The sequence below is a fragment of the Thermobia domestica genome, chromosome 1, assembly GCF_964235325.1.
Source record: "Thermobia domestica chromosome 1, izTheDome1.hap1.1, whole genome shotgun sequence".
Classification (NCBI taxonomy): Eukaryota; Metazoa; Arthropoda; class Insecta; order Zygentoma; family Lepismatidae; genus Thermobia; species Thermobia domestica.
Genome location: NC_137454.1, coordinates 208,435,641 through 208,453,377, shown reverse-complemented (window position 1 = coordinate 208,453,377; position 17,737 = coordinate 208,435,641). Strand labels below are relative to the sequence as shown.

Sequence of the window (17,737 nt, the reverse complement as noted above, 5' to 3'; positions counted from 1 at the left end):
AAGTTGGCCATAATGCGCCACATATGATCACGAGCTGTGCATATTAGAATGAACAAAACAAGAAAGCACCAACTATGTAGGAAACTGACGTACTTAGAGTCGAAAAGAAAAACGAGTTTCAAAGTTGGCAGCACTGGCCATCAACATCCAGACAATTAATATAGGTAGGCCACTCGCTTCACAAATAGAAAATTCTGGCAACAGGCATTAGCCTTCGCATCATTTGTACATGCTCGTCCACATTGTACGTGCAATTGTTCGATGAGACAATGGTCCAAACAGAAGATACATTTGCAGTGAGCACAGCGGAATACTGCCAATCCATCACACATGGTACAATCTGCGGCAAAAAACCTGCAACATGAACATATAAGTTTATTGTGAAATGAAGAAGTCTTTTGCTCCAAAATAAGTGTGCACGGGAGGAGGCCGAGGTTTATCCTGGCGTGATTCGTTCCACTTAGACGTTATGTTCATTCCCTGTGCTGTTAGGCGTAGTTTCACAATAAACTTACATCCTCATGTTGCAGGTTTTTTGCCGCGGATTGTACAATGATTACCTGTGAATGTCTCGAAACAGTACTCTAGAGGTGTCGGAACCTTTGGTGTCTTTCTATCACATATCCACACCTGTAGAAAGCAAACATAATCAAAGGTTTGATCAGCTGTATGTTGCTGTCTGCAGTACTATCGCCGCCTATATGATATATCCAGAGTGTCCCACCTAACTCTGCGACTGAAATAGTTCCAAAGCGAAAAAAATTGACCCATCCAGTTGTGCAGGAATGTACCCATGTCAGCGGGCGACAAACTTCTGTGAGACGCAAGTGCCCCCAAGTTCCCCATCATAGGGTCCCAGGGGCCAACTTCAAAATTTCAAATAGCACCATCGGTCGAGTTATATTTCTTTCGATAAATCTTGTAATATGCAACAACGCATATCAGAAATATTTACTATATGGCCCGAAATATTTTCAAAATGGCCGCCAAAAATATCTGCTCGGTGACAAGAACAACATGCATTTTGGCGGCCATTTTGAAACCCGTGCTTCATATAGCAAATGTTTCTTATAGGCGGTGTTGTATCTATCCAGAGAAATATCATCCGTCCCCTGTTCCCATTTGAAATGTTGCGGTTGACCCCTCGAGCCTTATGATGGGAGCCCTGGGGGACTTGCTTCTTACAAAGTTTTCTTGGCCCTCGACATGAGTACATTCCTGTGCAATTGGATTTGCAACATCTCTTTTCGCTTCGCAGCAATTTCAGATCACAATGTTCGATGCCATGTTAAAACACATATATTTGTGGCGGCCATTTTGAAAAAAACATGCTTCATATAGCAAATGTTTCCTATCGGTGTTGTTGCACATTCCATGATCTATCGAGAGAGGTACCACTCGGTCCCTGGTGCCATTTGAAAGTTTGATTTTGGCTTCTGGGGCCCTATGATGGGGATCCTGGGGGCACTTGCTTCTCACAGACTTTTATCACGCTCTGACATTGGTACATTCCTGCACAACTGGATAAGTCAAATTTTTGTTCGTTTCGCGAATCTTTCAGGTCATAAAGTTTTGTGGGACACCCTGTATATTTCCACATACGACCCAACCATGACATAATGTTCGCTACTTCTATTATCGGTTGTTGGCTTAACCCAACCATTTCATGTTCCCCGACTTGACATTGCCTCAATTACTGTAGCATTGATGCATTCCGAGTGATGCCTGTTGCCGGAATTTTCTTTTTGTGAAGCGAGTGGCCTAACTATATTAGACTTGTCTGGATGTTCATGGCCAGTGTTGCCAACTTTGGAACTCGTTTTTCTTTTTGACTCTAGGTACGTCGGTTTCCTGCATAGTCGGTGCTTCTTGTTTTGTTCATTCTAATATGCACAGCTCGTGACCATATGTGGCGCATTATGGCCAACCCCGTCTTTTCCGTATTTTTTGTTAGATTGTACCACTAATTATACACGCCATATCGTATATTCTACATGACAGGTTGACACTAAATATTGTACTCACTTCATATAGTGCTCTTTGCAAAACTTGTACTTTTCATTGCAGTTGGCAACACTGTTAACCCCACTGATGGCCTTCATTTGTTCCCTATTGTGGCAAATCTCTTTCTATACATCACTTGTCAGCATTGTATTTTGCCGTGACCCCCCTTTTTTTTTTTTTTTTGCGGAATTTGCACTTTCCCTCCCTTGTCCAAGCTTACTGTTTCCCGAACTTCCACCCCTTATATTTCTTGAACTTATTGCCATGGGCAGCTATTTTTTTGGGAATGTTCATCTCTGTTACAGCTCTTTCGATTGGCATAGGCCACATCTTTCACTACAACTATCATTTTCGGAAGGTTCCCTTGTAAGGTTATCATATGGACGGTATGTTACCGTTGGAGGTTTACATAGTTACAGAGGGCAAACCTAGAATTTCATTTCTGGGGTTGATATTTTTCAGAACATCGTTTCATTCGAGTATTGCTTTTTGTCATATTATAATCCAATAATTTAAATATCTTTTCGATTTCGGGGAGGGAGATAAATCTAACCTCCTTTGTAGCCAACTTATTTGCTTATGAATGACGGTTTCTTTTTCACTTTATAAGTTATGACAAATCATCAAATTAAACCAAAACAAGAGTTCCCTCGTGACTAAGCGGCTAGCGTACGCTTCTTTGGCATGGGAGACTCGGGTTCGCTAACCGGCGGGAGCTCAAGTGGTTCGGAACCCATCTTAAGCTATAAGTCGACGTCTCATATAGCCTCGCTGCTGAAAGGGATGCCAATCTGAAAATCAAATCAAATCAAACCAGAACAAACCAGAGTGTGCAGTTAAAATGAAACTGGAAGGTGTGAAATGTCGTATGTCCCTGAATTTTTAAAAGCTAACGACAGTACATGATGCAGGCATAAAGTAAATTCCAATGGTATGATACTTAAGTAATGTTCTCCAAAATATTCCCCGAAGTTTACACGAAAAAAAAAAATACATTTTAACTTTATGTAATGTTGCTCTTAGGAATAACTAAATTATACTATCATTTATTATTATTATTATTATTATTATTATTATTATTATTATTATTATTATTATACCTACCATTACTAAGTACTGTGGTCACAAGAACTGCCGAGACACAAAAGCAAACTGCACTTGACTTCATCTTGAGGGCGTAACCAAACACAATATAAAACAGTGTCACAAAACTTGTTGCAGTAATCACAATTTTTTTTAAACAACAATTTAAAAACCCGCAGATTCACACAATTTTAGGAATTTCTTCTTGATACAATATTGTTCTCACCATAATCCAACTATTGTAAATTGAACGTAGCAATGATGGGTTCTTTGGTGCTAACATTGGAGATAAGATATTTCTGATAGGACATCACGACGAGCAAGAACCTATCGATACGCTTTGCACTTCACTTTCAGATATCAGTCGCCGCAAGATAAGCAGACACATAATGACGATGATGATGGTTGAGTTAAGATCATGCTGACTGAGTCATGGTCCCTTCATTCGTAACGCTTGTTCCTCCTGCTCGTTAGGTAATGTGTAACAAGGACTCCTTCCGTCTATCGAGCACTGGCTCTGCGCATAGGGACGGACATCTCTTATGTTTACGAAAAGGTGAGAATTACGTAAGTTCTCTTCTTTTTCTTTTGCTTGTTTATTTTTCTCTTGTATGAGTTGCTTCTAAGCAATAATTAGAAAAGGAATCACCTTCATTTGTACGTTTTACACTTCTTTTTTAAAGTAGATTTTAAAAGCAGAAGACCTCTTACATTCAGGATTTTAATATCCCTATTCAGCATTGAGGCTATATGAGACGTAGACCCACAGTTAAAAGCAGCGGTTCTCAACCATTCTGTCACGACACATTGGTGTGTCACGCAGTCCCCTAGTATGTGTCACGATATTTTAGAATTTAAAAATCATGAAGAATTTAATAATAATAAATTAAAATCAACTTTGAGACAGACTGTACAAGTCAACGCCTCCAGATGTAGCAATAATGCCCTGTACTACATGGAGTCATGCATTCTAAAACCTTAGAGTTATACTATAATAATAATAATAATAATAATAATAATAATAATAATAATAATAATAATAATAATAATAATAATAATAATAATAATAATAATAAAAATATCAAACAACTGTGTCGCGATATCCTGAACGTTCAGTAAAATGTGTCGTCAGTCAAAAAAGGTTGAGAACTACTGGTTTCGGGTAAAATCCGAACCACCGGAATGCTCTTCCGCTGAAACTCGGAAGCGTCCGACTAGCTGTCAATTTCCAAGTTGGAGGGTGCGTGGTCAGCACATTGTATGTTTAATCGCCATTATATTGATCAAGCACTAGAACAGTTTTTTTCTTTCATTCTAAAAAACAAACCCAAAAAAACATGAAGCTATAATCGGGAAGAATTACTCTGACCTAGGGTTTCTTACAGGATTGTGTTGTAGTGTTTTGTTACTCTTGTTATCAAGTAGTCCCCTGACAGAACTCCTCTATGCCTATGTGGTTAACATATGCTTTTCAATGTAGGAGGGAGACATTGTGGCTCAGTGGTAGAGCTCTTACCTCTGGTGCATGAAGTCCCTGGTTCGATCCCTGGACAAGTAAGGTTGTGGTAGAAAACATCGTGTTTGTGGGTTTTCTCGGGGTTCTTAAGTTTCCTCCCACATTTTCATTCCGCCGATTCTTTCATCATTGTTCACTAGCCTTAATCATCCGCCTTCCTTAGCCTTAAGGAATGATCGTAGACAGTTAAACTGAAAGATTTCATTTCAGTAGACCGGTTGTCTCAATCTTTGTTGGTCGTCGCAAAATTTCCGAATTTCAACGCAACGAAAAAACATACGAAAAACAATTATCCTGTTCCAATTATCGCAAACTTAAAGGCAAATTTTGCGTTGCGTTGGTCCAATCCGTTACGGAATGACGCAATCGGGTTCGTTTCCAGTGGGAATTCATATAGCCTTAATTGCTGAAAAGAGCTCTAAATCATAACCCAACCAACACCACTACATGACACCAGGGGCGTTATTTAGGAGGGGCATTTGCCCCTCCCTGAGTTTGAGATTTATATAGATTTTATCAATAGAATAGTAGTAAATCAGTGAAAAACGTGAAATTTTACTTATATCTAGGGGTCTTGATTCCCCCCTCCGAGCAAAATCTGAAATGACGCTCCTGCATGACAGGCCTCAGACAACCTGCTGCCCCGTGCAAAAGTACAAGTTTTGGATAAAAAGTAGTGGCAACATTTTTTTTATATGAGTAATTCGTACCTGGCTTTATGCACTACTATTATGAGTAAAATAAATGTAGGACTCATCTAATGTGACAACCATCTTCCATTTTGACGTCGTAACTGTATTACGTACAGTTTGTCTTACGTTCAGCGATATGGCACAAGAGAAGTTGGAGAAACCGGCTTTTATGCATGCATTGGAAGCGAAGATGGTAACAAAGTATCGTACCATGTTAATAGCCGTCTACGCCAAATTTAATCTCATGTCATTCTACGTTACGTTGGGGTAGTGCAGTCCAACCTTTAGGGTTGCGCAATATTCGATTTAGATATCGAAAATTGACATCGATAAAATATCGAAATCTGATCGATATATCGAAATACTTGGGCCCGTGCTATTTGTCCTGTATATGGATGACCTCTACTCACACTTATTCCTTCTAGTGTTCTATTTTTTTGTTGACGATTGTAAGTTACACCGAGAAATATCGTGCCTCCAAGACATGATTGTCCTACAGAAAGACATAAATTACCTTATAGTCTGGTGTAAAATGTGGCACTTGAAACTTAATAGCAAGAAATGTGACAGTATTACCACTACATTGAAAAAGTCTCCTGTTCCTTCCATGTACCATATCAACGATTTCACTCTTACACATTCTGCTAGTCATAATGATCTTGGTGTCATCTGTGATTCGAAACTCATTTTCTCTGACCACATCTCCTACATACTTAAGAATTTAATGCGGATGTTGGGGCTTCTTTATCGGTTTACTGAACTATGCACAGTTTCATCATTAACACTTTTTATTAAACTCTAATACCGCCCAAGATCGAATACTGCTCTTCCATATGGGCCATGGCAGCACCGACACATCTCTCTAGTCTTCGTTCTATTCTGATTTTTTAAATTATTATTATTGCTATAGTACATTTTCGTGTTTCTTCACTTCGAATATTACCTAAGGAGGAACTCTTGTGATATCTTAATATCAAGACTCCGGGAGTACGCAAAAAAAAAAAAAAAAAAAAAAACTCTGACCTGGATTTTTGTCAGAAAATAATTAATGGAAACTTAAGATCGGAAACATTGTTTCAGGAACTATCCTTACGTGTACTTCCCTGCATAACCCGGAATACCCACCTATTCCACCTTGCTTAACCCTAGGTTGGCAATTATACAGATATCTCTCTCTCTCTTCTTCTTCTTCTTTTTTTTCAAAATACCGAATTATTCAAGGATGTTATAAAATAGAGGATCTGCGCATATGTATCTTCATCATATGAACTCAATGAAACCGAAAAACAATCGAGCATCATCTGAGCCGGCACGTCTGATTGGCTACTCTCATTTCCGCCATGATTGTTGGCTCGAAACATTGCGATCTTAGTGGTGCGGAGTGGGCAGAGTAGGTGTGGCGAAGCTGTGACGTATGGCTTCACGATTTTGTTGTATGGGCATATCCTCTATTTTATAACATCCTTGGAACTATTATAATCACTTAACAGCTGATGTGAACATTTTTTTTTTTCGAGCTACCCTGTGTTTGAAAGAGCAATTAAATGAGTTTTGGAGAAATGATATTACTTTTGCACTATTTGTTGACAATGTTTCTGTTGTTGCTGCCGCTGTTTTTTTTTTTTCCTTCTTTGTTAAAATTTTCCTGTGTAAAATTGCAAAGTTATGGTGTACTGGGAATTTGTTTAATAAATAAATGAAATATGAAAAGTATCGAACAATAGCTATAACGAAAATATCGAAATTATCAAAAACTTCCGGTACCGTAAATTTGAATGAAAAACTAAGTTCGTATTTTGAGAAGTCTATAAGAATAATAGAAAAAGAGAAGGGAAGATGTTTCTGTCTTTTGTGTACAGGTGGAAAAATACACATAATTGGGCTTCCAAGGCTTATCTTGGACTTTGCAACTGCGACCAACAATGAGTAGCCTACATGCTGACCTTACGTGTATTTTTCTTTTAAATGCACAATAAGATATTACTAGAGTAATAAGAGGAAAATACTTACGTGTTGTAAGTCATCAACAAAAGAAAACTGCATATTTAACAAAACAAAATAACGCAAGTACATAAAATAGGCTATAAAGTTTTTTTTTTCCTCGACGACAGCACATATCACATAAGGAGAATGTTGTCCTCATTCATGTCCAAGTTGCTAACGTTCTTTTTTCTCTGTGTGTGGTGTGGTTCCGCGTTCGAAACCTCTTTCCGATAAAATAAACCGAATGAGGCTCGGTTCCTATTTTAACTATAGGTCTCTCTCCTTTTTTAAGCTTTAATGGTGAAAAGGGGAGTTCAACTTCTATCAATAAATTACTAAAACCGAAAGTAATCCAATAATAAAATAGGGTTAAAGGAACATTTCACTTGTTTTAAAATAGGAAATATATATATATTCAACGATCTTAAAAAGTTCGTTACTGAATTCTCTCTCTCTCTCTCTCTCTCTCTCTCTCTCTCTGTGTGTGTGTGTATGTGTGTGTGTATGTGTGTCTGTATTATTTGCGAATTTTTCAATTTTGAGCCCTCCAATCGATAGAGCATCAAAAACCATCTAAAAGAAGTGATAGACTAGATTTTTTCGAGTCACTCTTACCGTTCCCGAGATACTGGCCCCCAAAAAGTTCCGATTTTTCAAGATTCGAGGAGTCTGTTGACTAATACCTAAGAGGATGGTGAACATTTTGGTACTAAATAGTAACCTGTGGCTACTGGTAATATCTGCATTTTCAGTCCCGGCATACATACGGTGATAAAAAGTGACAGCTCAATATAACTAATTCAATAAATCCCCTAATACGCAGGTTCCAAATATATTTAAGTGTTTTATCTATTGAATGTAATCAAATAAATTTAATATACAACTTTATATACATTTCGAAAAAAAAAATAATCTTTTTAAATTCGTTCTGGCAATGCTCTTGGGGCATTCTCAACTTTTTTTTCTGGCAGCGCGGCCAACTATCAAATTCATTTTTTTTTTTTTTTTGGATCGCTTCATATGGATTGACCTTTCTATTTATTCGAAATACATTATATCTTACCATAATAACCGAAACTAATGTACTTTGAGTGTATTGTAGCCGGCTAATTATAAACGTTTTATTCTTATTGTACTTTGATTACAAATCTAATATCGTTTGTCAAGAAGATGAACAAACCAGAAATTGTAAAATGTTAAGAATTATTATATAATCTCGTTTATGAATTCGCTTTGTGTGCTGAAGACAACTTACATAATGAGCTTCCTCATTATGTAGATTTTGCATCGTCACGGACAATCTATCTTGTATGCCTCGATAGATTTCCATCGTCTGACAAAATGCCGATTTGTATATACACAACTTAACCAGTGGCGGCGTAAGGGCGGGGCGAGCGGTGCCCCCGCCCCGGGCCCCGCTTGGTAGGGGCCCCCGACGGTAGGTAAAAAGAAAATACTAAGGAAACTTGTTAGCATGAGCCGTACAAGGGCTTTCAAGGTTTATAATCCACACCTTCCCTAAAGTAAACACAACTAATTGTCTATCAATATTAAACCAAATAACGGATGAAACGACAGAAATAGAATATGCCTAATATAGCTAATCAGTACCGGACTTCCGTATAAGCTAAACAAGCTATAGTTTCGGGCCTCACTCTCTTGGGGACCCACAAAGAAATTTAAAGAAAGAAGTAAATGTAGATTAAAAATAAATAAAATAAAAGTTTCATTATCTTGGAGGCTCACAAAGAAATTTAAAGGAAAAAGCTTTGAATATAGGGGAAAAATAAAGTAAACGCTTTATACTCCTTGGGGTCAGTAGTATGTTAAATAAAAGTAAAGTAAGTTCCTAATTATGTATTCATAACACGTAGCAAGCTGCTTTACTTTCTTGCATTTTACAATCAAACTTGACATTGATGAATAGCTTTGAATTACATATTCCGTGTACATAATAATTGTTTTTACGGGCGGTCTTTTTATAGTATGACAGTTTAAAGAATGGATACACCTTTTTTCCGGTGAAAAAGAAATGTTAATTGGATAAGCAGAATACAGAAAAGACCTTTCGGGAATAAAATATGCAGATCACACACGTAGAACAAGGTAATTCATTAATATGCAGCACATGTAACGCGGCAGCTGCTGTTGGAGAATATGCTAGAAATTTTGATCGTCGGAATGAGTGAAAGAAAGTACTAGAAACTTCCAGATCTTTTTCTAAGCTTATTATTGTTGGAATAGGGGAAAGAACACACTCGAAACTTCTGGAAAGATTGAAGGGTATAAAAAATACTGATGCATTTGCATGATGTGTATATTTAGAAAGAATACAGCAGGAACATCAAGTGTTAAGTTTGCGAAGAAGATATTTTACTACTAGGAGAGATTGGAAGATTGGTAAGTAATAACGTTGTAGTTTTCTTGTAGTATACTTGTTTACTTTTATATGGGAAAGGGACATATTGTAATTGTTTGGAGTATAAGGGGGACGGAACTGTTTGGTTTTATCGGGAATTGATTGCGGATTTTCCGGCATTGAAAATGATATGACTCGGTGTACTTTTATGGAATTATAACGTGACTAAGATATAGTATAATGTAATATGTAGGGAATCATCATTAATGATTGCACCGGGAATTGAACCAGAGCTTTTCCACGTGAAAAGCCGTACGACAAACATTTTGCTTAGCAGATGTTGTTACTTATATGTAGCTATGAATTGTGTAAGACATAACAGGTATATAAAAATATATTGTACAGAAAGTTAGCAGAATGCGCCCCGGGACTCGAATTACTATTCTCCCACGTGGAGAACCGTACGACAATCATTTTGCTTGCAGTGCGAACTTGTTACTTATATATAGTTATGAATTGTGTAAGACATAACAGGTATATATAAATTATATTGTACAGGAAGTTAGCAGAATGCGCCCCCGGGAATCGAATGAGTATTCTCCCAGGTGGAGAACCGTACGCTAAATTTTATGCTTGAAGTTTGAACTTATTACTTATATGTAGCTATGAATTGTGTATGACATAACAGGTATATATAAATTATATTGTACAGAAAGTTAGCAGAATGCGCTCCCGGGAATCGAACCAGGGCTATTCCACGTGAAAAGCCGTACGATAAACCTTTTGCTTAGCAGATATTGTTACTTATATGTAGCTATGAATTGTGTAAGATATAACAGGTATATATAAATTATATTGTACAGAAAGTTAGCAGAATGCGCCCCCGGGAATCGAACCAGGGCTATCCCACGTGGAGAACCGTACGCTAATTTTTATGCTTGCAGTGTGAACTTGTTACTTATACATAGCTATGAATTGTGTATGACATAACAGGTATATATAAATTATATTGTACAGAAAGTTAGCAGAATGCGCCCCCGGGAATCGAACCAGGGCTATTCCACGTGGAGAACCGTACGCTTGCTTGCACTGTAGACTTTTCTCAGTTATAAATGGTATATTTTACAAACTTATATTGGATAGGTAGTTAACAGAATCTGCACCGCGAATCGAACCATGGCTCTCTTACATGCAAAGCCAATATTTTTGTAATTTGAAAAGTCGTAATACGGTAACTAATTGCATTTTTTCTTTTCTGTTTTAGGTGCTGAAGCAAATAAGTGATAGAATCGAGAAAAGCAGAGAGCACGAAAGACGTGGATTGTAATTGGATCATCACTTAAACAGAGATAAACTAATATTTGGTAAGTATTATTATTATTATTATTATTATTATTATTATTATTATTATTATTATTATTATTTTCAAAATTTTGTTTGTTTTCAGGTTTTTAGTCATTGTATACATATATTGATTGCACTTTTTTGTCTTGTATTTACAGAAAAAATGGAGTTTTACTTTGAGGAATTTAACGTGATTGATGAAACCATTTTCCAGGGAAGACTGAGAGGCTTGGATAGTGCTGAACGTGTTTTACATACGTGGCAACAAGTAGTGGACCTGCAAGCAGCAGGGTATGTTGGATCGTCTGAAATTGTAAGTGATCTACTATCGCTTTTGTACCTATATTATAAAAATAATCAATATATCATACTGAATAATGTTCGCTCAGCAGCGGACATTATAGAGCTTTTTGACCACGGATTTTTCCGTGAAGATCGACTGTATGATGCGGCATTTATGTCATATTTAAATTATATGGCTTCTGAGAAGGGGCAGTTAGAGCGAGTGAGTGACAAAAGTGTATCCGCGTTCTTTTCATTTACGGGAAATCGAGAAAATGTTCAATCAGAACATAATGATGATGATGATGATGATGATGACTCATTACATATTGATTGGGCACTATTAAATGAAATTAATTTGGATGAACCAGTAGAAATTCAAAATTCCGAAACTGACTTTACAGAGATGTTGTGGCAAAAATTACAAGAAATTGAGGAAGAAAATGCGCGTGTTGATCGTCTGAATAATGCACATTATTCAGAAGATATGCGGCCCACAACTTCTCAGCACCCTCCATTGCGAGGGTATGGAGGGAATGAAAGAGAGTGTAATATGTTTGAAATTGTGGGGAGAAATGTGAGAGAATACCCGCGTTTCAATATGAAAGGGGTGGAAATTATTGTAAAACCAACGGTGCAACATATAATTACAAATCCCATGGATTATATTACATCCATGATGGATTATGCGCTCTCTACCGTTCTGAGGGATACACGACCCCACGATTTTGTCGGTTTAAGAATAAATTCCGACAGAGATCTCCTGAATAAAGAAGTGTTTGTTCCATGGCGAAAACGTCAAAATTTGAATACCGATGTGGTTCTTAAAACGGTGGAAAACGTATTAAATAGCAATGAATCATTTCTTTTAGGGAATCAATTAGAATTCCGGTTTGATATCGTTGATGGATTACACGGACAGGGTATACCTAAACGCGCAGCGGTAAGAAAATATGCAGAAATGAGTATTTTTCTCAAGGATCATGTGGTGGCCACAAAGGCTAGCGATTTTCTTTGTCTGCCAAAATCCATAGTATATTGGATTACAAAGCATGAACAAAGTAAGCAGGCTTTATATGATATGACCCTGCCTACACGCAAAACATGGGAAAATAAAGCACAAAAATTGTGTAACGATGCAAAAATGTACGTTGAACGGAAACAGGGATTTGATTTGGAAGATGTAGTTGCATTTCAAAATTATTTAGTGAAAAAGTATTATCAAATTGTAGTATATGAATTACCGGAAGATTCCAGAACACCTGTGGTACGCTACCCAGGAATAAATGCGGAGAAAAAGATATTTATTCTGTATCAGAGAGGGGATACTGTGGGCCATTTCCAGCCTATTAAGAATATTAATTCATTTATGGGTAAGAAGAAGTTTTGCTTTTCGTGCTTGGAAGGATTTTATGAAACACGTGCGGCTCACCAATGTCAGATGAGATGTTCGTACTGTGAACATTTTCATGGTAAAGAAACTAACGCGAAATTGGTACATTGCACACAATGTAATAGAAACTTTGCTGAAGGCATTTGCTTTAATAACCATTTAACACTAAATAAAGTAAAGAAATCCACATGTGATTACGTGAAATTGTGTAACGCATGTGGTGTAATTTATGATGTGAGAAAAAGAAAATCTCCTCATGTATGCGGCGACTACTATTGTAGTCTTTGTAAAGTGCACGTAACTGTTGGCCATCGATGTTTCGTTCAAAAGTGTAAACTAAAACGCACTGAACGGTTTTTGTACATTATATTTGATGTGGAAACCATGCTATTAACACCAAATGAGAAAGGTGAACGGGAACATGCCGTAAATTTATGTTGTTGTTTGAATGTATGTTTCCACTGCATAAATACTGGAGTAGATAGTTTATGTTTCAAGTGCGGAGATGAAATATCCGGGAACCGTATGTTTTCTTTCACAACCATGGAGGCGTTTATTGAACATGTGCTTATGGAAAGGCCAGAGTATCAGATCATTGTGGCACTTGCTCACAATAATTCGCGATATGATGGCCTATTTTGTGTGCGGACACTTATTGAGAAACAAAAAATAACTCCATATGTTCTTATGCACGGTCAAAAGATATTTCAAATTAGTATTAGTAATCGTTTTTATTTTCGGGACACTTTTCTTTATCTTGGTGTAAAATTATCCAAATTACCGAAAACCTTAGGATTGAATGTTGAATTGAGAAAAGGAGATTTTCCATACCTCTTTAATACAGAGGAACATCAAAATTATGTTGGACAATGGCCGGCATTGTATTATTATGACCCAGACTCACGTAGTACGGCAGACCGGGCAGAACTTATGCTGTGGCATGAAGAGCGAGTACGGAATGGTGATATTTTTGATTTTCAGAAAGAATTGATGGAGTACTGCCGGAACGATGTGCGTATATTGGCGGAGGCAGTAATTAAATTTACCTCCATGATTGAAGAGGAAACAAATGGTATTCAATGTTTTATTTCCAGCACGACGATCGCTAGTCTAGCAATGTTGACGTACCGGTGTCATCACCTGATTGAAAACACAATTCCAGTTATTCCTCCAAACGGGTTCCAACTTACTCAACAACAGAGTATTAAAGCATTAAAATGGTTGAAGTATATGGAACATGTAACAAAGAGATCTATTGTTACTTCGAATAATGCGTTGGAGGAACGGTTTGGCAGATATAAAGTCGATGGTTTTGACGCTGAAACAAACACTATATATCAGTTCATGGGATGTTACTGGCATTCCTGTAAAAGCTGTTATAAAGATAATAGAAATAGCATTTTATGCAAAGAAAATGGTGCGTACAACACTTTTGAAAAGAGATACGAACAAACAGTGCACTGCCGCAACTATTTGAAAAAATTAGGTTATAATTTAATAGAAATTTGGGAATGTGAATGGGATGCAATGGTAAAACGTGATAAACATATACAGAAGATCCACGAACAACGGTGCAAACATATTCGTGATCCTCTCATTCCGAAATCTGCCTATCAAGGAGGTAGAACAGAAAATTTTAAGTTATATGTAGACTGTGCAGAGGACGAATACGTAGTTTACGTAGATGTCACCTCGCTTTACCCCGCAACAATGTGTAAACGAGGCATGCCTGTGAATGTACCTAAAGTACACAATGGCCCCAATTTCCCCAATGTACGAAACATTCATGGACTTGTAAAATGCAGTGTTCTTCCACCCTCCGATTTATATTTTCCAATCCTCCCTTATGTTACGGGAGGAAGATTAATCTTTGGATTGTGTAAATCGTGCATGGATGAACAAAATGATGATGAATGTACGCACATAGATCTTGAACGTATCATTACCGGTACGTTTTGTACCCCCGAACTGCACAAAGCATTAGACAATGGGTATGAGCTAATTGAAATTCATGAAATATGGGAGTTTGATTTATTAGTCCCGGAAAAAGATGTTTGTGAAGGATTATTTGGGTCATATGTGAAATCCTTTTTACAAATGAAACAAGAAGCTTCAGGCTTTCCTGCAGAATGCAGTACAAAAGAAGAGCAGGAGAAGTACATTCAAGAATATTTCAGGCATGAGGGAATACAGTTAAATTATGAGAACATAGAATATAATCCAGGCCTGCGCAGTACAGCGAAACTGTTTTTGAATTCGCTGTACGGGAAATGGGGACAAAGAACAGACCTTTCACAGTGCACAATGGTTGATACAGCAGAGGATTTTTTAAAAATTTTAACAGATCCTAAATATGAAATTCAAGCTGTAAGGAGAAATAATGCATGTGTACAGTAGTGTTAAAAACGCGGCCACACCGTTTTATGTTTAGTTAGCATCAAGATGTTGAAGGTAAAACATCATTATAATACGCTCTGCACGCTTGCGAAATGCAAGCCATCCGATCGGAAAGTTATTCTTCAAAACGCACCGGGTGATTTGATTCGTACCATATCACAAGCAGCAAAAAATACTATAAAAGGAAATATCCCCATATCATTAATTCAGAAGCAAAGGCTCCGTAGACATAAGATCTTACGTGCTCTCTCCTCAAAACTTTCTCTTAAAAAGAAAAAGAAATTATTACTACAGAAAGGTGGTGCTTTACTTCCATTAATTCTCGGGCCACTCATTGGTGCCTTAGCCTCAACAATTTTTGGAAGATAACATGTCGGAATTACGTAAAATGCTATTAGTTCCAGAAAATGCACTTCATAGAATACAATCTAATTTAAAGACGCATGAAGCATATCAATCAAGACTAGATAAAGATATGAGCGAAATCTTACATCGTACAGATTTGAGTAGAGAACAAAAATGGAAATTGTATCAGCAAGTATTACATCAATATTTACATTATAAATCGGGTCCCACACCGGAAAATCCTATTGCCCTACCCATTGTTGACTCAGAAAATGCAAGTAGTCGTACAGATAGTGGTATTTTAACTCTTGTACCCGACATATTACAATCAGTACCAAAAACACTTCGAAGGAAAACGGATTTATTACTTAAACAACTCATTAATTCACAGAAAATCTCGTGGGATCAAACAGGTACAGTAGCTATCGATGGAAATATCATTCCCGGTTCCAATATTATTAATTTAGTAAATGATGTCGTTCGTACACGGAAATATTCAACACAACCAGTAGGATTACAGTCATTTAAAACGTTATTGGATGATATTAATGTTCCTCGGGAATTTATTAGTTCACGTACACCAGGACCGCCTTCACCTGCTTTTACAACCCCGAAAGTGACTGGCAGTAAAATTCGAAAACGGCATTCTTCTTCGACTGCAGTATCTCCCGCAATTGCAGCTAACGTATTTCGGTATTGGAAAGAATATAAAATGTAAAATAAGAAATGACAAAATTATCAAAAATCTATTACAAGTATTCAGATCCTGCATCTTTATCCAGTGTTAGTACATTAGAACGTAAAACAAAATTATCCCGAGAGAAAATTAAAAAATGGTTAGCATCACAAGATGCATATACAATGCACGCTCCAATACGAAAAACATTTCCACGGAAACAATATTATGTTACTGGTCCTAATGAAACTTTACAATGCGATTTGGCGGACATGCAAAATATTGCAAAGTATAATGACGGATATCGCTATATTTTATGTGCAATTGACATTTTTCACGGTACTTGTATTGCATTCCTGTGAAAACAAAGAAAGGGCCTGAAATGGCTAATGCAATAACTTCAATTTTAAACCAAGTACCATTACTGGTTCACGTTCAAACTGATTTAGGGTCAGAATTTTATAATCGCCATGTAAAGAAAGTGTTTAAAGATTTTGGGATTAATCATTATAGTGTACATTCGGAAATGAAATGTGCGTTAGTAGAAAGAGTAATTCGTACCATTAAAAGTAAAATATATCGTTATTTTACTGCAGAAAATACGTATCGGTATATTGATGTGTTGGATCAAATTGTACACAATTATAATCATAGTTATCATTCTACTATTAAAATGGCACCCGCAGAAGTAAATGATTCAAATATCAATCAAGTGTGGAATACGCTGTACGGAAAGACTGTACATAAGAAGAAATTAACTTGTAAATTTCAAGCAGGAGATTATGTTCGTATTACTAAATATAAACATAAGCTTGAAAAAGGATATTTGCCAAATTGGTCTCGAGAAATATTTCTCGTTGATAAATGTATAAAATCAAATCCTGTAACTTATAAATTAAAAGACTGGAATGGTGATGAAATTAAAGGAATATTTTATGCTGAAGAATTACAAAAAATATTTCTAAGCTCAAACAAGACCTATTTAATTGAAAAAGTTCTTCAACGTAAGAAGGGGTGGGTTTTCGTAAAATGGTTAGGCTACCCAGAAAGTATGAATTCGTGGATTCGAGTATCTAGTATTCAGTCTGCATAATGAATTCGTCATTGAAACACGGTTTTTACGTGACGTTACCTTCCAATGCAAGTAGTACACTTTTTGATAATACAACATCCTCATTTCGAGTAAAACTTGCAAGGGCCATAGATTTAACGGACGGAGAGTGGGTTGTGGGCTTAACACAAATTAATATACCGTGGAGTTTTTATAATGCTGGTCCGGGTGAACAAATAACAATCGATACATTTATTGATGGTGAATATATTCGATATCCTGTTAAAGTAACGGAGGGATATTATGCATCCATTAAAGCCATCTTAAATCTAATTCCCGAGAAAGTACGTATAATAAAATATAATTATTTTAAGAATCAAGTGTATATTCAACATTCCTTCCGGTCACGTGATCGGTGTATTCTAGACATAAGATCAACACAGGGAACAATTTCTGGCTCCTCAGGGAAAATATCCCTGTAACCTTGATTATAATATTCCAACAGAAGTTAACGTATGTGTGGATATTGTAAAACAACAAGAAGAAATTGGACCTTTACTTCGTAAAATTAGTATATTTTACGAGCGGTATGGACGAATCAAAAATATTTTA

At 36.8% G+C, this 17,737-nt stretch overlaps 1 protein-coding gene across 1 annotated transcript in view; it reads right to left on the bottom strand.

The window, feature by feature from the left end:
• Nucleotides 1-3,604, bottom strand: part of LOC145693352 (uncharacterized) — a 62,206-nt gene extending 58,602 nt beyond the window's left edge. Inside the window, exon 1 of the mRNA XM_081769276.1 lies at nt 3,109-3,604. Coding sequence (XP_081625402.1) covers nt 3,109-3,172 — 64 coding nt within the window. The 5' untranslated portion in view covers nt 3,173-3,604. The remainder of the gene's footprint in view (nt 1-3,108) is intronic.
• Nucleotides 3,605-17,737: the final 14,133 nt, after the last annotated feature.